The sequence below is a fragment of the Balaenoptera physalus genome (assembly GCF_965194825.1).
Source record: "Balaenoptera physalus genome assembly, chromosome: X".
NCBI classification, from domain to species: Eukaryota; Metazoa; Chordata; class Mammalia; order Artiodactyla; family Balaenopteridae; genus Balaenoptera; species Balaenoptera physalus.
Window position 1 is genome coordinate 7,891,610 of NC_138903.1, and position 23,413 is coordinate 7,915,022.

A 23,413-nucleotide genomic window follows, 5' to 3' on the forward strand; every position below is an offset into this window, starting at 1 on the left:
TTTGGCTGTGTTGGGTCTTCGTTGCTGCGTGTGGTCTTTCTCTAGTTGCGGCGAGCGGGGGCTACTCTTGGTTGCGGTGCGTGGGCTTCTCATTGCAGTGGCTTCTCTTGTTGCGGAGCATGGCCTCTAGGCATGCGGGCTCAGTAGTCGTGGCTCACGGGCTCTAGAGCACAGGCTCAGTAGTTGTGGCGCACGGGCTCTAGAGCACAGGCTCAGTTGTTGTGGCGCACGGGCTTAGTTGCTCCACGGCATGTGGGATCTTCCCGGGCCAGGGCTTGAACCCGTGTCCCCTGCATTGCCAGGTGGATACTTAATCACTGTGCCACCAGGGAAGCCCTTCTCTTGACATCTTAAGTTGAACAACAATTATGGACACTTAAGGGCAGTGGGAGGGGGAGGTTGATGAGAATCATCTTGAAGATGCCTTCTTAGCGGTGTGCGGTCAGCATTTGAAGCTGTGCCTTCTTTTCTCTCTAACCGTTTCTTTCAAAGGCAGCCAGTAAAGAGCACCAGTTTACTTTGGGACAACATCTGACTGGCTCTGTGGGTGGCCCTCAGATCTGACACAGTGTGAGTTTGGAGGCCTTGACCCTGAATGTACTGCTAGCCCGGCAACAGAAGCGGATAAGTGTGGTGTGAGGGGCCTCAGTGTGAAGCTCACTGTGCCTCTTACTGGCTGTGTGACCTTGAGCAAGTCACTCAACCTTCCTGAAGCTGCTGCAGAATGTTGAGGGGTGAAAAGTAAAGGCTGTGTGGTCTGTGTCCTGGGGTTTTTTTTACACTGGGTCTTAGTCCATTCAGGCTGCTATAACAAAGTGCCATAGACCAACTGGCTTATAAACAACAGAAATTCATTTCTCATAGTTCTGGAGACTGGAAGTCCAAGATCAGGGTGCCAGCATGGTCAGGTTCTGTGTCTGGTAAGAGCCAGCTTCCCAGTTCACGAATGGCCATCTTCTCGCCGTGTCTTCACATGGCGGAAGGGGCAGGGGAGCTCCCTGGGGCCTCTTTCATAAGGGCACTGATCCCATTCATGAGGGCTTCTCCCTCATGACCTGATCACCTCCCAAGGGCCCCGCCTCCTGATCCCGTCACCCTGGGCATTAGGATTCCAGCACGTGGGTGCTGGGGGGACAGAAGCATGCACATCACGTCGCACTGCGTAATAACTTGTGTTCTTACTAATGCCACCTTTTGTTGAGCCCTTGTCAACTTTCCGTCATCTTACTTGAGATGTATAAGCACTGTTTTGAGCTCTTAATTAAAATTAAAAAAAGGAAAAGCTCTTTGGCAGTCACAGATGTTATGATTTTCTTCATGTAATGGAATATATTGATATTTTAGGAAGTACCAAATCATTGAGTATATCCTCTGAATTTGACCAAAGTTTTAGAGGGAATTTGGAAAAAGGGAGAAAACTCCCAAATAAGTGAATTTCGCAGATGCAGTGGAAGAGGGTTCCTGTCCTTTGAAGTTTTTGTTACATGATGAAGCATATGGACCCTATCTTGGCCACTCTGAGCAAGAGTGCACCCAGGGGGTAGCAAGGGCCATCGCTGCACCTGGTGATCCAATTCGGACTTGACAACTGGGAGATGTAGGTTTGAATCTTGGCTCTGCCAGATCTTAGCTTGTCCTCTTGGGACATTATAAAGTCTGAGAAGATTATGCTCATCTCATAAAACTGTTGAGGGGATTAAATGAGATGACAGACATGAAGCATGCAACAAGACTCTGTCACCTAGTAGTGGGTGCTTGATACACTGAACTATTTTAATATGCTATTTATATAATTATATAATTTAAGCAAATAATATGTACTGTATAAAATATGGCTATATAAGGTTATATTTATATAATAATAACTTTTTACATAATTATATATTCTACAATAATACATAACTGTTTTTAAACAATAGTGTTTCAGAGATTCCTAGAACTTTGAGATCATCTTCTCTAATAGCTTTCACACTTTCTAACAGTGGAGTCTTTTCCCCTTTCCTTCCCCTCAAATGACACCTTCTGTGGAAGCAGACTGTCTGAGACGGAGCACAGGGAGGGGCTTGCCGCAGCAGGGGTGAGGGTCCCCGAGCCCTGTGTGGGTTCTCCCTTTACTCCAGCTCACCACGCCAGGACACCCTCGGGGCAGAGTGAAAACAGCTGCTCTCGGTCAATCTTCATTCCTTTTCGAGGTCTCAGAGCCACCTGGGTGGAGCTGAGGTCAGGGCCCAGGTCCGTGGCCTTAACGTTGAACTTTCGCTCTCCGAGGCGCTTTGCAGTGTCTGCCGATGAGGGGCATTACAGGGTTGCTGGTCCCTCTCCCTGACGGGAATCGGGGCCCGTTTTCCTCCAGGTAGCGGCCATTCCCATTGTAGATGCTGGTGCCTTGACAGGCAGCTGGCGCAGTGCCTGGCTTTACTGATGGCTGCACTTAGGCTCTGTAGCTGCTGAAAGCTATAAGGAAGTCACAAGACCTAAGTACGAAGCTGGAGCTGATGTGGTTAGCATCTTACGTTGCGGCCTTAACAGTGGGTGTGTGTCTGTACTCTGTGACCATTTGATTCGCACTGATGGTCAAGGAATTGAAAACATTTTGTTCAGCGCAGTAGAGTTTCATTTCTCTACGTGGGTGTCAGTGTCAGGTGACGATCCGTTTGCTGTATTTCTCCTTCTGGAGGAGCCAGTAGGCCTGGTTAGCAAAGGCATTGGTCATTAACTGTTACAGAGAAATCACACTTTTTTGGCCTTGGGTTTTTTGTATGGAAATGATGTAACCCTTTTCTACAGACTTCATCAACCGATGTGGGTTGTGGTTTGTGACATTAAATGAGATGTATTGGAAAGCCTTTTATCAGAAGATGGATATAAGGAGATATTATTACATAAATGAGTCTAGATTCTCTCTGCAGGAAAAGCTGGGCCGCTTCCTTAACAGATGCAGTGCTGGGAGATGGATGGCCTTTGTTCCTGCCTTGCATTAGAGACTCCTGGTTCTCCATAGAACAGCCAAAATGGAAAAACACATGGCCAGGCCATGTTGGGATGTAGGGGTGTCACCATTCAATGTGTGGGGTCCCCCAGTGCATCTGTATCCGCTCTCCAAGGAAGAGGACTCGGGACCAGTTTTCATAACTATTTTGTTTGTTGCAGATGGCAATCATAGCAGTGCTGTTGAGCCCTGAAGCCCTATTCCAAAGGGAGGGAATGATTTCCTGCTTGTTCTCTCATTCCAATGGTGCTGATAGCTCAGATCAGCTCTGGTGCTGAGTTTTGCTGTGAGTTGTGACATTTGTGGCCAGGAATTTGTTAATGATAATCAAGTACTGGAGTTGGTGAATTTTTTTTTAAAATTAATTAATTAATTTATGGCTGTGTTGGGTCTTGGTTCCTGTGCGAGGGCTTTCTCCAGTTGCGGCAAGTGGGGGCCACTCTTCATCACGGTGCACGGGCCTCTTCACTATCGCGGCCTCTCTTGTTGCGGAGCACAGGCTGCAGACGCGCAGGCTCAGTAATTGTGGCTCACGGGCCCAGCTGCTCCGCGGCACGTGGGATCTTCCCAGACCAGGGCTCGAACCCGTGTCCCCTGCATTGGCAGGCAGACTCTCAACCACTGCGCCACCAGGGAAGCCCTGGAGTTGGTGAATTTTTAACTTTTTCTCCCATGAGTAAGTAGACTGAGCATTATCCTGATAATAATAATCAGCACAGACATTATATGCCAGGTCTCTGCCAAGTAAGCCCTTTTCTTACATTTCTCATTAAATGGGAGGGACATTTTTAGTGTCTTCATTTGAGGCATGAGGAAACTGAGGTTTAAAGAGGTGACGTGTCTTGCCCAGGGTCCCACTGTAGAGCTGGAGTGTCACTTGTACTCACCAGCATGCCAGGATGCTCTTGTGAGTGGAACATAAAGGAGTTTGGGCTGGCCGTTAAGGATCTGGATTTTCGGGTAACGTGGGGGAAGCAGTTTAGAACTAGAATCTGTGTCATGGTGGATCTGGAACCTGAAATGCAAGCTGGTGACTTTCCAGAGAAGGAGTTCATTCTGTTTCTGGACCAAAGTCTCTTCTTCAGCCCCGAGGGCTTCCAAGGCTTAGGACTTAGGTATGGACGATGTGACCAAGGACGAGCTACAGGAGGCTGCCTGCTCTTTGCAGGCCAGAGCCAAGCCTAGTCTCGGTCAGCGCTCTGCTTCCACCACCCAGAACCAGGCCGTGTGCGCCCAGGGGTGGGCTGGCTGGAAGGAAGGATGGATGGAAGGAAGTTAGCTTGAATGGGAAGCATGAAGGAAGGATGAATGGATGTTTGAATAGAAGGGGAGTAGTAGATTGAGAGAGTGATAAATTAGAACCAGAATAAAAGAAAGAAAGACAGAGGAGCCATAAGAGTTTCCAGCTTTTGTACAGGGTGTCCCTGTTGAAAGTTCACTACTTTTTGCTGTTTCCCATATATTCTTCTTGTACACAGATTTCATTTGTATGTTTATTTGATAGACATTTTTGACCACTAAGCCAGATGCTGGGGATAAACGAATAAGACATGATCCTGCTGTCAGAGAGGGAAGTTTAAAATTTCAGGAAATTTTTAGGCCAGTGAACTCGTTGCCTAAGCATTAGTAGAGGACACGGGAACCCTGCCTGGAACGTGCTCACCTGCAGAGGATATGCTCGTGGCGCAAAGGGAGCCATCCACCACCAGTCTCATCTGGTGTTCACCACAGACAAGGAAGGTCTTATGGGATCTTTATTTTTCTTTGTCAAAACATTGTTTTTAACTGCTTCCCACCTTTCTATGAAGCTTTTAAGTTTTAGGTTGTTATTGTTTAATAGAATGTTGTAATCTCGCATAGAATGACTCATATTTCTTTTCGAACCAGGATTGATCGTAAGATGTCAAGTGCTCACACCAACTACAAACTGGATGAGGCGCAGGCTATAATGAGCGAGCTCAGGACCATCAAGAAAGCCATTTGTACAGGCGAGAAGGAGAGGCGGGACCTGATGCAAGTAAGAGGCCCAGGTGCCCTTCAGAGCCCACGTCTGTCTGTCTGCCCACCTGCTTGTCTCTTAACTTTATTTAAAAATTTAAAAATATATATATATGTATATATTTACTATATATATTATATATTTATTATATAATCATACATATTTTAAAGACATACATGTATGTATAATATATATGTATATATGATATCTTCTGTATATGTGTGTGTACATATTTATAAATATTTTAAAATATGCGTATTAGTTTCCTAGGGCTGCCATGACAAAGAACCACAAACCAGGTGGCTTAGAACAACAGAAGTTTATTCTCTCCGAGTCTGGAGGACAGAAGTCTGATAGCAAGGTGCGGCAGGGCCGCGCTCTGTCTGAAGGCTCTAGGGGAAGCTCCGTCCTTGCCTCTTCCAGCTCCTGGGGGCTGCTGGCAGTCCTTGGTGTTCCTCGGCTTGTAGACGTATCACTCCAGTCTCTGCCTTTGTCATCACATGGTTTCCCCTGTGTCTCTGTGTATGAATTTTTTTCTTCTTATAAGGACACCGATCATTGGATTAGAACCTGCTGTAATCCAGCATGACCTCATGTTAACTTGATTCCTTCTGCAGGCCTTCCTTCCAAATAAGCACACATTCCAGGTTCTGGGGGTTAGGACTTCAACATATCTTGTTGGAGGACACAGTTCAGGCCACAACAATGGGTGATACATTTGTATTGTTAAATAATCGAAATAATTCAGCGTCTGTTGTAAGAGTCTTGCTGTCACCCCGTTCTCTCACCTCCTGTAGCTGCTTTTATTAGCTTCTTGTACACCCTTCCAGTGTTTATACAGACATTTGAAAGTGTGAACACGTGGCCAGCTGCCCTCGCAGAAAGCCGGGCCTGTGCCTGCTGCCCCGCGGTAGCTTCCGCACCTAACTCTTAGGCCCTGTACCTTTTCCCGTCTCTGCACTCAGAGTTCCCTCCTTCCTGGATATGGCTGCACAGTATTCCACCATGAGGACAGACTTTTTTTCATTGTAGCTTTATATTGCTTTATTTTTTTGCCCCTTGAACTCCTGTAGTTTCTGTTATTTTTAGAAAAAGCTGAGTTTTTGCAGAGACCCGTGCCGGGCTCCTATGCCGGGCTCCTGCTCCGTGCCGGAATGCATCTGATGCTCTCTGTTGTGGCTTCTCTTTTCGGCTCAGCACACCGAGTGAGCACCTGGTGCTGGGAGGCATTTGTCTCGATTCTGTAGCACGTAAGACACAGAAGGACATGGGAGCAAAGCTCAGACTCGTAGGCCGAGTGCAGCAGGCGCGCACATGACTGCCTTGCCCGGCGGTGCTTCCTGACGTCACGGGCGTGAGGCTGGACTGTCCCTAGGCTGCTCGTTCAATTGCAGAGTACCAGACCCTACCCCAGGTCTCCTGGATTAGACTGTCTGGGGTTGGGACCCAGAAATCTGTATTTTCAGATGCCCTGTATCTCCAGGTCATGAGAGGTCAATGGTCAATTGTTAGATTTTCTCCGAGGCCTGGTAGCAAGGAGAACAGCTGCCGTCTGCCGAGGCCTCTGTGTGCCGCGCTGGGCGAGGCGCTCTGCGGACATCACCCATGTGATCCAAGCCCAAACCCTGGCGTGAACCAGGTGGTACTTCACCCCAGGGACACGGAGGCCTCGCCCGGGACGTGGAGCTGGTGTCCCTGCCCCGTTCTTTCTGAGAGTGCAGAGCTGGCCAAGCCACCCCGTTGCCTCGAGTGGGTTCCCCACCACGGAGGCTGGCGATAGAATTTCTGGAAGAAGCTTCAGACCCCAGCATCTTCTCTGAGACGCTCCAGGGAGACGCACAGGCAACGTCTTCATCTAGTAAAATCAAATAAGTTGTTTCATATGACTGTAGCAATCTTGGCCCATTCCAAGACGCCTTTGTCTAGATCCAGAGGCAGCTACCTGGGGTACACTGCACGTGGGCGTATAGCGTCTGCAGGAATATCTGCTGAACGTGAATGCATTCCCAAGTCTTTTATTTAAAAAAATTTTTTTTCATGTTTTCCTGTTTTTTTTAAGATTTCTTTTTATGGGGGTATAGTTGCTTTTCACAGGTCTTTTAAAAATCTTAGAATATCTGATTTCTCTTTAACTTTCACCCAAAAGGGTTCCCTGTACCAGAATTTATGCTTACTCTAATTTTTGGCAAACTGACATCCATATAAGATGACTTTTGACCCTGTAGCATTACGACTGAAAAGCCAGGTTATAAGAATATGTAAATATCGTCTGGGAGCTGTTTTCACATTCTGTGTGGTACTAAAGATCTCAAGGCGGCATTCATCTCTGTTGGACTTATTTATTGATAGACTATTTTGGATGGAAATACTTTCCCCCCTCCCCTTTGCTCTATTGAGGTACACTTGACAACTAAAATTGTATAAATTTAAGGTGTACGTGATGGTTTGATATACACATCTATTGTGAAATGATTGCCACAATAAAATTAGTTAACACATCCATCACGTCACACGGTTACCTTTCCTTTTACATGGTGAGGACTTGTAAGATCTACTCTCTTAGCAACTTGCAAATATGCGCTACAGTATTGCTAACTATACTCACCATGCTGCGGACATGAGGTTCACGAGATCCGGGGACTTATTCCCCTTACAGCTGGGACTTGGTACCCTTTGACCAGCGTCTCCCCATTTCCCCCAGCCCTCCAGCCCCTGGCAACTGCCTTTCTACTCTCTATTTTGAATTTGGCTTTTTTGGAGGGAATGCTTATTTTTTCTTTAGGAAACACAAAGGTTTAAAAAACAGTAAAAATGGTACCACAGTTGTTCTCTATATTATTCACATGCTGCCAGGAGGACTCAGTTGCCGTCTGATTTAAATTACTACGAGCTTCATGAAAGGTGCATGTGCTGATCGACATTTCTTTTTGAATCTCATGAGAATGGAGTTGGGGCCGGCCCGCTCTCCAGTGATGAAGCTGCCGACCTGGAACAGGAAGAAAATGACCGCTGTGAAAGGGAAGAGAAGCGTCGCCATCGCTGCTCAAGTCTCTTGTTTCATTCTGTTCCAGAGCCTGGCCAAGCTGACCGATGGCTTCAGGAATAGCTGTTCTCTTACCGACCCTCTGCAAGAGTTCCCTCCCAGTGCAGGCGCGCTGGGCGAGTCTTTGCCTCACCAGTTCTGCGATGCTGGGTCTCAGACCGAGGTCATCGGCGAGGTACGCTCATTGGGCAAGGGGAGGAACCGAGTGTGCCCAGAGAGAAAAGGACTGCTTTCGTGTGGCCATCACCCATTTCTTTAAATTTTCCACTTTCCCTTCAAAAATGTTTTGGCTTTTGTGCCATTAAGTTTGAAGAAAGAATATTGTTTTTCACATCCAGCCATCTTGAAGGTTCAGGGGCCTGGGAGGCAATTGAATGGCTTGTTACCTCTATCCTTGTGATTCGGATTCTTAAAAAAGGCAGAATCCTTTTGAGAGTTGAGTCTAGATGTTTCTTGGCAGACATATGACTTTTTAGAGCATGGATCAGCTAACTTTTTCTGCCAAGGTCCAGATAATAAGTGTTTTAGGCTTTGCTGGCCATGCAGTCTCTGCCATAGCTACTCAGCTGTGTTGTCATAGTGCAGAAGCAGCCGTTGGCCATATGTGAACGGGTGGGTGGGGCTTGTTCCAGTAAAATTCCAATAAAACTTTATTTACAGAAAGAGGTGGTGGGCCGGATTTGGCCTTCGGGCCATAGTTTGCTGAGCTTTGGCTTAGACCAGTGATTTTCAGAGGCTTTGTGGCTATGTCACTCTTGGGTTATACTTTGATGCTATTTCTTATTCTTCTAAGAGAATGTCAGGAAATTGAATTGAATTGAAATTAATTTTGTTTGGGACTTGGAAGAATTTCATAATGCCCCTTTTGATAATTAATAAAGCCTGGAGTTAGCCACAAAAACAAAATTGGCAACCATCATTTGAAGCAGGGTGGTGACTACTTAAAGACACTACTGTTGTAATGTCATTGAGTGAAGTTTTACATTTATTTGTTACAAATGGAAAAACAGTTTGGATGGCTTCTTTTTCTTAGGGCTTACTAAATAAAGATGAAATATCAATGGAATGCAGAATGCCTTCCTAAAATTAAATAAATAAAAAGAAACAAAAAGAAAGGAAAACCATTGACTAAAAAACTCTGGATTTTAAATAATTAGCTGATATTTTAAAATGTCGACAAATAGTGCCTCTTTGAGGGGAGTATAATATAGGAAATAATGCCTCTGTGTCTTGGATGTCCTGAACTGCCCTGTTTGCTGTGTTCCCCTCATTGTTCTCAAAAGTACACTTGGACATTTTTTGACTAGGTATCTTTGGTTTAAAACAGAGAAGAATCTGTAAGTCAAAAATATCTGGCAGTTTTGCCTAAAGATTTTGGCATGAGAGAAGGAAAGAAGTATGATACTTATTGAATTCCATGAATAATTCATTGCTGCTCAACATAAGGTTAGAATTAGAATTTTTAGAGACTCTTAACTAGTTTGAGAGCAACAGGTAAGATCGAAGGTTCTGTAATGATTTAGGTAAGACTTTCTAAAAATGTCAGGTGGGAAGTGGCTGGTTATACAGCTATAATAACTTCAGCAGTAAATTATCATTGTTTATGAGTTTACTGGGACTGGCCCTGGCAGCTTCATGGCTGTTACCTCAACTTAAGTAGTGGTTTCCATCTTCTTTTGACTGATGAGGGGGTCAAGGTGCCAGGTTACCTAAGGTCATGTAGCCAGGAAGAGGCAGGTCTGGGTTTGAATCAATGTCTCTGATCCCTAAACCTCTGTGTTTTCTACTACATCATGTTATAGAAAAATATATCAAAAGGGTATAACTGCATTAGTTAGCTATTGCTGCATAACAAAACATCCCCAACCTAGCATTTTAAAACAGCACACTTTTATTATCTCACATTTATACTGTGGATCAGGAAACTGGGCTGTGTCCTCTGCTTCAGGGGCTCTCAAGTAACTGCAGTCAAGGTGTCAGCCAGGGTTGCAGCCTCATCAGAAGGCTTGACTGGGAAGGGTCCACTTGCAGGCTTACATGATTGTTGGCAGGATTCAGTTTCTCACAGGTTGTTGGACTGAGGGCTTCTGTTCCTTACCATATAGACCTCTCTAGCACGGCAGCTTGCTTTGTCACAGTGTGGAAGCCAAGAGAGTCTCCAGCAGGAAGGAAGTCACAGTCTTTTGTAATCTAATCACAGAGATGACTTCCCATCATCTTTGTTGTATTCTGTTGGTTAGAGTCAAGTCATGGGTCTAGCCCACTCTCAAAGGGAAGGGATTTCACAGGGGATGAATCCCAGGAGGTGAAGGCCATTGGGGGCCATCTTAGACGTCTGCCTACCTCACGTAGTTATCACTTTGAGTTAGTTTTGTGGGATGGGCATTGATGGAATCAAACATGCTTTTGGAGCCCACGGCTTTGCAAGCACAGATTTGTAAGCAGTACAAGCCTAACGTTGGAATTTAGCAGTTGGAATACATGTTGTAGGGCTATGTAGGATCCATGAAGCAGGAACCTGTTGGATCTGTTTGGCTGTAGGCTTTTTTTTTAAGTTAAAATGTCCATTTTATTCTCACAGAAGAGTGCAAAATCAGAGCTTAGAGGTTCATAAATAGCATTGAGAAGAGGTTTAAGAAATGACATTTATTTGTCTTGATGATGAGTCAGCTTTAAGGGTCTCTAATGAACAAGGTGACAAGTAGCTCATTTCCATTGTAGAGAGTTTCTGCAGATGCGGTGCTGCAGCCTAAATGCATTTATATTGAGGACACTGTGGAGAGAGGCCTTGGGTGAGGCTACTGAAATGTGTAAAATCGTGACACATCTCATTGGCGAATGCTTAGTCTCGTATAAGGCATTTCTTCTTGCCATTCAAGGCGATAAAGATATAAGGAAATTCCCCATTGACCTGTCTCAAAACTCGTGTCAGTGAATTCATCGCCACTCATACAAGTAGAATATTTCCAAATATTTGTCGACACGAGGTCATTTAAAAAAATAAAGACTTAGTGGCCATAAGATATGGCCGAGTAAGGCCAGATCTACAGATGGAGCCGATTTATTGAAACTAGAGTCATATATTTCCAGGAATGAAGGAAGAAGTAATCAAGGTGAGCTGCAGTTACCTCTCATACAGGTCTTGTTTGTTTTGTTTGGGAATTTGTTGGCTTCAGTGTAATTGGTATGAAAATATTTAGGTACAACTAGTGATCGCATCAGAGCTCCTCATTTCAACTCTTGACTCCTCAGGTGAGGCGTCCAGTCCCAGGCTTTTCCGTGCCTTCCTTCCGTCCTTTCACCTTTGATTCTTTGACGGACTGCATAGCAGTCGAAGGAGTCCCGTAGCCAACAGCTCACACAGCTAGTCTGTCTTCTTCAGATCTTGTGACTTTTTAGGAGAACACCATTGTTTTTTGTTTATTGAGGAATGAGAGCATATACTACACTAGGCGGGATGAATTTTTTTGCTTTTGTATCAACTTTGAGGAATTCCCTATTTCTCTTAAAGCTTAATTTGTTGTTGTTGCTTGGAATCGCACAATAGATGAATATACTTCCACTGTTTTTAAAAAAAAAATCCACCAGTGTTGGGACAGCAAAAGTCTTCCCAGCCCCACTCCCAACCTCCACTGACCAGAGGTGGCAGCTGTTATTTGGTGTGTTTCCTTCCAGACCTTTGGAAAATGGAAATTGGGAGGCAAATTAAAATATTCTTCATTGTTGCTGGAAGTTTAAGTGAATTTTCTATTTTGAAAATATGTTTTTAATGTGTCTCCCCCATTTTTTTCTTTCTTCTGTTCCACAAAGTTCGTCTTTGATGATAAAACAAGGCTTGTGGACCGAGTCAGGCTTAACTGGCAGTATGAGGAAGCCAGAAAGAGGTAAGAAGCTCCTTTTTCAAACCTTGCCTCCTGCTTACTTCCTTTCTCCTGTGGAAAGCGGTTTTGCGGAGTTCCAATGTGTGATTTATCCACTTCTTATCAGAAAGCAGTGTCTGATAGAGTACAGAATTAAGGTTCCTCATTTATGTGTAGCTTCTGAATACATGTGACAAAATTTCATGTGCATTAAAATGTGAAACTCTCAATATTGCAAACAGTTATGAAGACGGGATTTAATAAAAACAGAGACTTTTCCGGCTCTCCTTATCCTCTCAGGTAGCTCAGAACCCCCTCCCTGCCTTCCGACTGAGCATCAGTCCCTCAGACCAGCTTAAGCAAACCTGGTTTTTGAATATGTGGCTGCTTATTCCATAGGTCAACAGAAAAAGCCACGTATCTTGGGTTAAAAGACAGTTTAGAAAGGATTAGGTCAACGGGTGATAGCGGTACCTAATCTACATCATTTTGATGGAGAGAATTGAAAGTCAGTCGCTTCTGTTGACCTGTGTTGTCCATCACCCGCCTTCTGAAAATCGGGACTTGACCTTGTTTGTGCATTTTCAAAATGTGTCTTTCCCTCCCTCCTGGTCTCATCCGGGATTCATGGGCGGCACTGCCAGGCGGCTGCCGGCCTCGCAGGCACAGTGTTTTCAGCCTGTCACCTTTCTCCCCATGTGCACCGTGTTCAGTATTCTGACCCTGCCCTAGCTTTCATGTTCTTTTTTTAGGGACTTTCTCTCTTTTGTGCCTTCTGGAAAGAGTCTTAAAACCAAATTATTTCAAAATATGTGCTTCGGAAAGCTGTGAAGCCTATCTTTTTCAAAAAGTTTTTTTTTTTAATTCTGTTTTAAAAATATGGAACGCTTCACAAAAACGTTTCTTTAGTCACATATGAACTGCTGTCTGGGGGCGGGGGGAGGAGGCACGAATTCCAAGCAGGGTGAGGGCGTAGTTCTGGAAGCGAAATAGTCGGGCCCGCTCAGTATGGTGTATCATTCAGGGATGTCTGGAAATCCGCTTTGTTACCTTTTTAGCAAATGTAAAAATAGCAACAGAAGCAGATCATCTGACTCCCTGCTGGAGGGCCGGCTTGAGCTGCTGCGGCCTCTGCCCAAAGCCCCTCTGTCCGGTCCTCCCGGCTCTTGTTCTTCACGATGTCCTTGATGTGCTCAAGGCGGGCCCTGCACTTCCACACAGACCGCTTCCCCCCGCACCTGCTTCCCCGGCCTCACGCATCCCTTCTCAGGAGCTCGCTGGCTGGCGATCGTCAGCCGCTGCTGTCTCTCCTCAGTATTCCTCGGCTCCTTCCTGCATGTTTCTGCTGCATTGTGTGGGTATGGGAATTTGCTGTGTTGTATTAAACTGCAGAAAATTGACGGTTGCTACACTTAACATCATTGTTACTGTTCTGCTGTGACATTTACCAACCACAGCAAGTGATTTCTTTGTTTTCCAGAGATGTCGGTACAGAGTGAGTAACTTTTTAAATATCGAGATAATACATTTGGGGGGAAAGTCCATTATTTAAGAAAATTATGCAGGGGAGGACACTGCACTTCATCAGTATCTTCTAAATGGAAGGAGTATTTCAAGGTCACCAGAACCTTGTTAGGAAATGCACTGCAGCTGCAGAGGAGGGTCCTGTCCCCAGCGCTTCAGCCTCTGTGGGACAGTAGGGGCTTCTCAGAAACGCCTTTCTGGGCTGCGTTGGCCGCATTTAGAAATCAGAGATGCGTTGTAAAGACGTCCTGGGTTGGCTCACACAAGCACTGCCTTGTTCTTTTCCCACTAGCACAATGGTTCCCAATTGTGGGGTGGGGAATGGGGGAGGGGTACGACGGCCCGACTTCACCCCCCCGCCCCACCGGTGGACTTCTGGCCATGTCTAGAGATGTTGTTAGTTGTCACAGCTCTGGGGTGGGCGCTCCTGGCATCTAGTGGGTGGAGACCAAGGACGCTGCTCAACATCCTACAGCGCACAGGACGGCCCCCAGCAGAGAGTCATCCAAATTCACTAGTGCTGAGGCCGAGGACCCCTGCCCTGTGCTGGAGGACTGTGACGTCTTAGCCGGGCCATCTCTGCCTCATTTCCCCATGGCAGATCTGTGTGGGTGACCCCAGCAGCTTCACACACACCCCGCAGCAGTGGGCAGAGAAGCTGCTGGAAGGCTGGGAGATTATACTTCTGCCCAGCACCTGCCCTGTTCCAGGTATTTCAAAGAAATTCTGGGTTTATGTGATGTCATAAAGACATATGGTCTTTGGGACTTCCCTGGCGGTCCAGTGGTTAAGACTCCATGCTTCCAGTGCAGGGGGCGCGGGTTCAATCCCTAGTCGGGGAACTAACATCCCACATGCCGTGCAGCTCGGCCAAAAAAAATTTTTTAAATATGGTCTTTAACCTGTTTGGGAGATAAACTCCCCCACAGCTAACAGAAATATGTGAGGATGCCAGTGGTTCTGCCTGGGGGTGGGGATACCCCAGGCAGTATCTGGGGGGGGGGGGCGGTGTGCACACACACTACATATATGTATAGACACAGGGTTCAGAAACATGCACATATATGCTTATACATCTATGTACACATAAATAATACATGAATACATTGTTTTTGTCAAAGATGCGATCACTAGACACGTCCCATCTTATCCTCCTCTCTAATCCTACCTCTCACCATTAATGATTTGCTGTGAAACCTTCCAGTTTTTACCTAAACATTTAAATAAATTAAGCTCAATATAGTCAAATACAGTATATGATGCATAGCTTTTATAACGGTTATAGCCATCTTCTACGGATGGACATCTAGATGATTCCAGTTTTTCCTTTTCACAAATGGTGCACATCTATTTACAGTCCCTAGCCTTGCAGAGATGGCTGTTTCCTTCGACAGATACATAGCAAGGAAATGTATGGGTCTAAAGACATGTACATTCAAAGTTCGGATAGATACCAGTGAATCGTCTTCCAAAATAACTTATACACTTTACACTGCCACCGATGGCGATTGAGAGCCCTGATTTCTGTGTCTCCTCATCATCGTTAAATATCACCATTCTTTGTAAATTTTACTGGAGTGATGGGCAAAGACGTTCTCTCAGTTGTCATGTGCTTTTTCCCTGGTGAGAATGGTGCACTTTTGCAGTGATGGTGCAGTTCAGCATAATTTTGTGTGACTTTTGGTTAGTTAAATTGCCAGGTCTGAATTTTTTTTCAGACAAGTGCTCCTTTCAAAACATGTTAGATCCCATCATCCGCTCAGGGGTGGGGGCGGGTTTTGCGCCCCCTCGGGGGATGTTTTTGGTTCTCGTGACTGGAGAGAGGGTACTGCTGGCATCCGGGGGGGGGGCCAAGGACGCCGCTAAACAACCCACAGTGCACAGGACGGCCCCCACAGCAAACATGTGGGTGGCCCAGAGTCTCTTTTTGCCTTCGAGAAACCGTACTCTTGAGCTTCTTATCTTGCTCCGAAATCCCTACTGTGTGTGGACATCAGGGGCTCAGGAGCAGGTCTTCCACTGACTCAGGGCATTAGCCTTGTCGGCCCCCTTGCATGCCAGGCCTCAAACCTGCCAGGCACGCTCCTGATTTAGTGCTTGGAGTTGGCAGAATAATGCTGCCCCAGATGTCCTAATCCCCAAACCTGTGACTCTTTGCCTTCCATGGCAGAAGGAACTTTGCAGCTGGCCTCAAGCTAGAGATCTTGAGATGGGGAGATGACCCTGGATTATCTAGATGGGCTCAATGTAATCACAAGGGTCCCTATAAGAGGGAGAAGCAGAGAAGGAGATGTGAGGGTGGCAGAGATCAAAGTGATTCAGGGCCTCGAGCCAAGGAATGTGGGCAGCCCTTGGAAACAGCTGCGAAATGGATTCTTCCCGAAGCCTCCAGAAGGATCACAGCCCTGCTCGCCCATTTTTGACTTCTGACATCTGGAACTGTAAGGTAATCATGTGTGTGTTGTTTTAAGCCACCAAGTTTGTGGTAATTTGTTACAGAAACAAAAGGAAACTAATACAGTGCCCTTGGCCCTCGCTGTTTCCTCTGCCTGCAATGGAATGCTTTGCCTCAAATGGTCACGTGGCCTCTGCTCTCCTTCTGGTCACTGTGTCAGAGACACTTCTCTGATCATCCTGAATAAAGTTGCCCTCCATCCCCACCCCCATCACCCTGATTCTCCCAGCAAATGTAATCCCCCAACCTGTTCTGTACTTATGTGTTTGCTTTTTTATCGTCTGTCTTTCCCTGCGAGAATGGGAAGCCCATGAGGGCAGGGGTTTTTGTCTGTTTAGGTCATTGCTATAATTCCAGCAGCTGAGTACCTGGTGAATATTTATTGAATGAGTAAACAGGGGTCTGCTTTGGTCACACTTAATCTTTGGCCTTCACCCCTGCGAGTGGGCGAGTGGACAGAGTCCTGGGGCCCAGTCAGCTCCAGGCCAACTGCTGTGTTCCTGGCTCCCTTCCCCAAGGCCCTCGTCCTGGTGTGAGCCTTGGGATATTTCCCCTTGACTTAAGAGGAGAAAGGGCATCTAGACATGCATGTCTTTAGGGATCTGACGGAGGCAGGGCACAGTCACCTCATACATCATCATTCCAAGCTCGGCTTATGCTTCCTGGGCCTTCATGGTCATTGGAAAGGGCTTGTGGTCTTGGACCCCCCTGTAATGCGTCCTGTTCTTGGGTGTTGGAGAAAATGGCATTGGAGCTGGGCCCTGAGGGATGCTGGAATTCCGGCTGCCCATACGTTGAGGAAGGGCTTTCTCAGTCCAGGGGGAGCAGGGATCAGGGCGGAAAGTTGTATAATGGCAAGTTTCTTAGGGGTCAGGGAAGAACGGCCCCTGAGAGAGTTCTCTGGGGCTCGCTTTATGGTCGACCACTTAGAAGATGGATCTCAATTTTTGATAATCAGTTCGGTGCTTTCATTGGACCTTCCCCTGCTTAAAAACATCCTTGAAGCGTTCTTGTTGTTGCCAAGTCGTTGATTACAGCACCCTGTGTTTGGCAGTCTGGATCTGGTCCCCTGACGTGGTGGCAGTACCTGGCTCCAGTCCCCGTGGGGTAATCATATTTGGCCTCCAGTCACTGAAATTGCTTACAGTTAAGGCTTAACTGGAAAGTGAGTGAGTTCCTGACTTGTAACCTACTCAGCTGTGGTCCTACAAGTGCCAGCCACATCTGGCAAGACGCTAGACTCAATACCCCTTGTAGTGTGGTCAGGACAACCCTACGATCCCCGCTCCTGGTATACATGTGACAGTTAGGGAGGGTCAAGGTCATAAGGTGTCAGGAGCATAGCCACCCAGCACCAGGTCAGGGATTTTATTCCAGTTGCCTTTTCTGGGTGTTTTTTCAGACTGCCTCTAAATGAGACACATGATTAGAACAGCGTAGACTTGGGAAGGGAGCAACAGCAAGCAGGTCTTTGCCAAGAACTAAATCTAGAACCAACGTTAATGTTCCAAAACCTGAGTAATGAGGACCACAGTCAAAGCACAGTGGCTTTGAGGTTCTGTCCAGGGACTCTCCACATGGCCACCTCCATGACCAGCATCATTGGAGAAGGGTGTCCCACATACAGGAAAGCATCATGTCCCCCCGTTCACCCACCAGTGCGTGGAAGAGAAGGCGTCACTTCTAAAGGCAGTGTTAGCACAGAAAAACGCATCCTTCCCTGCTCTTCCACTCCAAGGCTTTCATTATTTTAGTGCCACGTTCAGCGTTCTGTCTTTTCCTTCTGCTGCCCCACCCTTAGACGTCAGTCTCCCAGCTCCCATTTCTGAAATCATTCCATCCTGCGAAGTTTAGCTTTCCTACCCTCTGCAAAACCTCCTGGGCTTTGCTACTTCTAAGTGGAGAGAAGTTGAAGCACTTATGTATTTCCTTGTATATCTAGATTCGAGATTGTTTCTCAGAGTTGGGAAATCGTCAAAATGCAATAAATGTTCTGGACAATGAGGGCTTCATGTACATTCAGATTTAAAGGAAGTTTATGGAAGTGGAACTCATAATTCCAAGCAGTGGTATGATTTCTAGAGAATTCTCTAGACCAAACCACCACTATCATGGTGACTAGTTTTGTGTTTTCAACTCTAGGTCATGTGAAATGTACCCAAACAACTGCTTATTCCTTTCCCTTTAGGAACATGGCTTTGGATTCCCAAGGCAGACCTTATGATAGGAATGTTTTCACATTATTGGTTAAAAATTTGAGAATTTTTCAAAGCCAGTTTGGAGGAGCTAGTCTTCTTGAAGCAATCCTGATGACGCAGATGGCTCCTTATTTTTAACCTAAGAGCACTTGTTCCAGAAACTGGAACTGTACAGTGCACAAACTAGCTGTTTCCATGGAAACACTCGCGTTCCTGATAGGAACAAAACATTCGGCCCGTCCGGTTTCTCCGTGTCTCAGTGTTTGTTGCCAGGATGGGCCCTGCTGTTCTTCAGTTGTCACTGGTGTAGTATTAGGGTTCCAGCTGAATTTGACCAGTCCCTTGGATTTTCCCTTCATTTCTCTAGTGACTGTGTGTTTGGGTTTGGGAGTGGGGCATGGCTGTGAGAAACAAAGGAACGCATCTTCTCCATTCAGGCCAAGAGAAAGAAGCCTGGAGACGATCTGCTTTTCATTTAAAGAAGTCGCTCTCTGAAGATCTGTTCGTTCAGAGGGGACAAGATGTGAGGGCAGGGAGGGATGTTGGGGTATTCGTAGGCCCTTCTTATGCCACACTTCTAGATTCAGACTCCGTGAATCTCCAATGTAGGATAAAGAGTTGAGCCGAATGGACACTGGTTTATCGATATTTACTTCGGTGAGCTGAAGTGATTTCACCGTCCATCTGACTCAGATCTCAGCTGAGACTTTGGTGAACTTTTGCTTTTCATTTGAATGGATATTTGCAAAAAAAGAAAACTAAGGAGAGAAAACATAAAAGTATCAAATCTGTAGCTGTAACTGACATCTGAAGGCACGAGGCTCCAAGCTGGCACCGTGTCCTGGAACATGGCATTGGGATCCACCACGTGCCATCACGACCAGTCAGGGCCGTGGCTTGCCTGGAGTTCCATTTCTATTCCAGAAAGCAGCAGTATTTTAGGAACATGCGAATTTATATTGTAGGTCACAGAATTTAGGTATAAATTCAAATACCTGGGGATTACTCTGGATATGTAAAATATGCCTCAAAACTGTGTAATGTTAAAAGTGCATTTTCTTCTTCGAAAAAGAAGTCATATTTAAGATTTCCATGTGAATTGTAAGGGTCTGAGCAGTTTCTGCGGCATAAATGCAGGTTTCCATTCATGGTTTAATGGTGCCTGGGTTGTAACAGAAAAGGTGTTTGGGCAAAAATAGTAAGGGAAAAATGATTCATATTTGACTTCTGTCTACATTAGGCCTGTTCAGGGGGATGGAATTTAGAAATCACACAATAAATATGAGACCAGAATGCTTGATTGAGGACTTGCTTTCATTTCTTCACTATCCTGAGCACAGGGACATGTGTTTTAAAGCCTTTAAAGGCATTTGTGAGAGGATATATATATATAAGCCATAAAAGGGATTACCTATCAAAAATAAGAATCAGTAAAGAATACAGCTGACTCGCAGGGAAAAAAAAACCCTTGCCAGTTTTAAATTGATCTCGGTTCTCTTTATTATTTTTTTAAATTTATTTACTTTTTTTTTCTTTTAATTGGAGTAAAATTGCTTTACAATGTTGTGTTAGTTTCTGCTGTACGGTGAAGTGAATCAGCTATATGTATACCTATATCCTTTCCCTCTTGGACCTCCCTCCCACTCCCCCCCATCCCACCCATCTAGGTCGTCGCAGAGCACCGAGCTGAGCTCCCTGTGCTATACAGCAGGTTCCCATTAGCTATCTATTTTACACATGGTAGTGTATTTATGCCAAATCTAACCTCCCAGTTCGTGCCACCCTCCCCTTCTCCCCGTGTCCACGTGTCTGTTCTCTACGTCTGCGTCTCTATTTCTGCCCTATAGATAGGTTCATCTGTACCATTTTTCTAGATTCCACATATATGTGTTAATATACAATATTTCTTTTTCTCTTTTTGGCTTACTTCACTCTGTATGACAGACTCTAGGTCCATCCACATCTCTACAAATGACCCAATTTCATTCCTTTTTATGGCTGGGTAATTGATCTCGGTTCTCTTTAAAAATGAACTTGGGGAGTTCCCTGGCGGTCCACCTCTTAAGCATCCAGTGGTTAGGACTTGCTGCTCTCACTGCCGTGGCCCTGGGCTCAGTCAGTGGTCGGGGAACTAAGATCCCGCAAGCCGCGCAGCACAGCCAAAAAAAAAAGAACTTGGAAAAGAATTTTTTTTTTAACAAACTGTAGTCGTGACCTTGCTTTGTTTCCATGTATTTAATTTCCCTGAAAAGATATTTCAGAAGACAGCCTTTCTGGAAATGGTTTTTCCTGTATTACCCAGAATTGGAGTGATGGCGCTTGCAGGAGTGGGGTTCCAACCTGCACTACGCATCAGCTGTTGGGCGTGGGTGTAGAAGGAACATCGTAACTGCACATCTGTGTGTGGTCTGAGGCGGAAGGTCTGTTCCCTGCAGTAACCCTAACACACGAAGGGTCCGCCTTGCAGGTGGCTCGTTTCCCGGCCAGCAGCACGGTAGACAGGGCTTATTGTTTTAAAGGTAAAGCCATCCCACCTATTCCTTGGCAACTGTACTAGGAACCGCTGAAGGAATCCTTTTAGAGCTTTTGGCTCCCAGTACAGACAGACAGACAGACAGACACGTGCTTCTCTCAACCTGGCTGAGAGCATAACCCAAATGTCTACCTCCGGAGTATGGATCTAGAGGAAGAAACTGCACTTTCCAATATATGCCAGTATCCTTCTAGATTCTTAGGTACCTCTGAGATGAGTATGCAGTCATTCACATTGTTGTGAAATTTAATTATTAAAAGAGCACTGTTCTTAAGCACAGTGTGCTTGCCTAGTACTCAGTACAGCCCAAACAACTTCTCCAGATGGGTTACATGAAGTCAACTTCATCCAGATTGTTTCTGCTATAGAAGTCATCCCTCACCATATGTCCTTACGTGTTTTTCTTGTGAGCTCTGGAAAGTTACAGTACACTGTTTAATTCTGGCCACTGTACTATTTCTTTTATGCTCACAGTGGGCAGACCTTTTGAAATTTGCCCTTTGCCTCTCCTCCCTCTCATAATTCAGTTTTTTCCTTATTCTTTTTTCTGATAGTGGATATTACCTGAGATTTTCCTGGAAAGAGTAGGACTATTATCTAGGACTGGATCTCCAGCCTCCCTCAGCAACTTGAATGCCCGTGAAATGGCAGCTAACCTGGAGCTGGCCAACTCAAATGGAATCTTGATCTCCTTACATGTAAACTTCAGAAAACTCAAAAGGAGTGCTTTTAAAAACATGTCTGCTTGTAGTATGAGAATTATTAGTATATATTACCAGGTAATACTGCTAACTTTAGTTGGGCTCAAATAGGCTTGCCTGTGGATCAGATACATTGAAATGAAAAATTATGAGGACCCAGTGCATTTGCTCATTGTACATCTCTTTTATATTTATTCCTTACCTTTGACTTGGCTTGATCTACAGTAGAATGTTCCAGAAATTTCACTGGGTCTGACATCTGATTTGGCGCTAATTTATGAGTCTGCTTGGAGTGTTTCCTTGGGCTTCAGTTATATGCCTGCCATAAATTTAAATTACACTAATTGGACAGAGGTGGACGCTTAAGCCCAGTTGGATTCCTAACCCTGTTCAGCTGCATCTGTCATTAGTTTTTTCAGTGACATGATTTGGCACCATTTTCCAACACATTTTCAGGAAATTAGTTTTAAGTTAGAAAAGAACTTGCCTAATAAAGCTGCTGACATTCAGCTATTTTCTTTACCTTCTTGGGGAACTGGGCTTGAGTAAAATGTGTGCATTTAAACTATAACTTGTATATTCTTTTCTCTTCATGACTGGGGGTTATCCGATTGGTTTGGTACTTGAAGAAGGAGTCTTGCCCAGTCCTACAGCCAGGCTGACTAGTCCCGTGCTTATGTCTAGTTCAGGAAGAGCGTGGATTGGTGCAGGGCTGGCCGACGGCCCTTAACACGTGGACCGATGCCAGCTGACTGGCAGTATCTGCAGGAAGCACAGTGTTGAGAAGGATTCTGAAGTCTGGACCCAGCAGGAAGGATGCCAGCTTTGATTAGTGACATGTGCCCTGGGCACGGGACGGCGCAGTCTCAGAAGCACTCTTGCCATTCCTGTTTTAGTGAGGATCATCCCATCCGTGCCTGATGCAAGCCTCTAAGAGCTCCAAGGCCAATTAGCATCCTCCAGACCAGGCTGCACTGCCTGAAAGCAGAGGGTGTCAAACAAGCATCAAAACTCCTAGAGGGCTTGTCAAAACCCAGGTTGCCCAACCCCAGTCCGCAGAGTGTGGCATTCAGCAGGTCTGGGGTGGGGCCTGAGGCTTGCATTTGTAACAAGCTCCCAGGTGATGCTGAGGCTGCCAGTCAGGGACCCCACTTTGAGAACCGCTGCCTTAGACGCTAGAGGGCTATGTGCACCTGCCACTTAGCTGGCCTCACAGCTCTCTGTCACCTCAGAGAAGTCTTTGGATTTTGGTTTTGGGCCCTTGTGCCAATATCTGTCCTCCACAGCGGTGGGTTCTGGTCAGGTCTGGAGTTCCTTGTTTCTGCCCGGAAACAGCCCTCATCCTTAGCCACATATAAACTTAAAGGGCTTAAAACATTCTACTCCTCCTATGAAAGGATGCTCTGAAAACACGTCACATCTCTTTCACTTACTCTGCATTCAGCACCACCTCAGGGCACCAGTCTGTCTGCCAAGCGGGCACGCGGACATTTAGGCACACGGGGAGTGACGAGAGCCATAGTTTTACACCTTGAGGATGGTCGTGCTGACACAGTGCAGCTGGCCGGTTTGCATCCACGCAGATTACCCCACACCACGTCCACTCTCACCAGGGCTGACTCCCATTCTTTCATATACTTGCTGGCGTGTTTATTCTCCGTTTCATGCATTTAGCTTTTGTTGAGTATCTGCTCTCTGCCAGGCGTTTTGAATTTCATGCGTGGTCAAGGCCTCTGGCACTATACAGAATCCAGTGATGGGCGCATTTCTCTCCTGGGGTTTTCTCAAGGCGGGCTCAGGAATTAGGCACGGCAGAGAAGGCAGGAGGCCAGAAGCATCTCTCATGTGTCCAGCACGGTGTTTAGCTACTGCAGAGGGAGGGGGCACAGAGAGAAATGAGCCGGCTCCATCCCGCTCCAGAACGGTACACAGAGGAGACAGCACCGTGCACGTGGGCGAGTTGGGGTCTGCCAGCCTTTTGGTCAGTTCTTTGAAACAAACATGATATGGTTACTGTCATCCTGAATCTCATAGGCTGGGGCGTATGTCGCAGAGGACTTACACATCATTTTTGTTACACCTCATTTCCAGATCCTTTATTTTTGTCGTGT

General features: G+C 45.9%; 1 protein-coding gene across 4 annotated transcripts in view; it reads left to right on the forward strand.

Moving 5' to 3' along the window:
- The window catches only part of LOC309652876 (protein WWC3-like), a 113,152-nt gene that overhangs the window by 67,649 nt on the left and 22,090 nt on the right, over positions 1-23,413 (forward strand). For all 4 annotated transcript variants that reach the window (XM_082447016.1, XM_082447017.1, XM_082447018.1 and 1 more), the window contains exons 6-8: positions 4,877-5,006; positions 8,060-8,206; positions 11,842-11,915. In XM_082447016.1, coding sequence (XP_082303142.1) covers positions 4,877-5,006; positions 8,060-8,206; positions 11,842-11,915 — 351 coding nt within the window. The remainder of the gene's footprint in view (positions 1-4,876; positions 5,007-8,059; positions 8,207-11,841; positions 11,916-23,413) is intronic.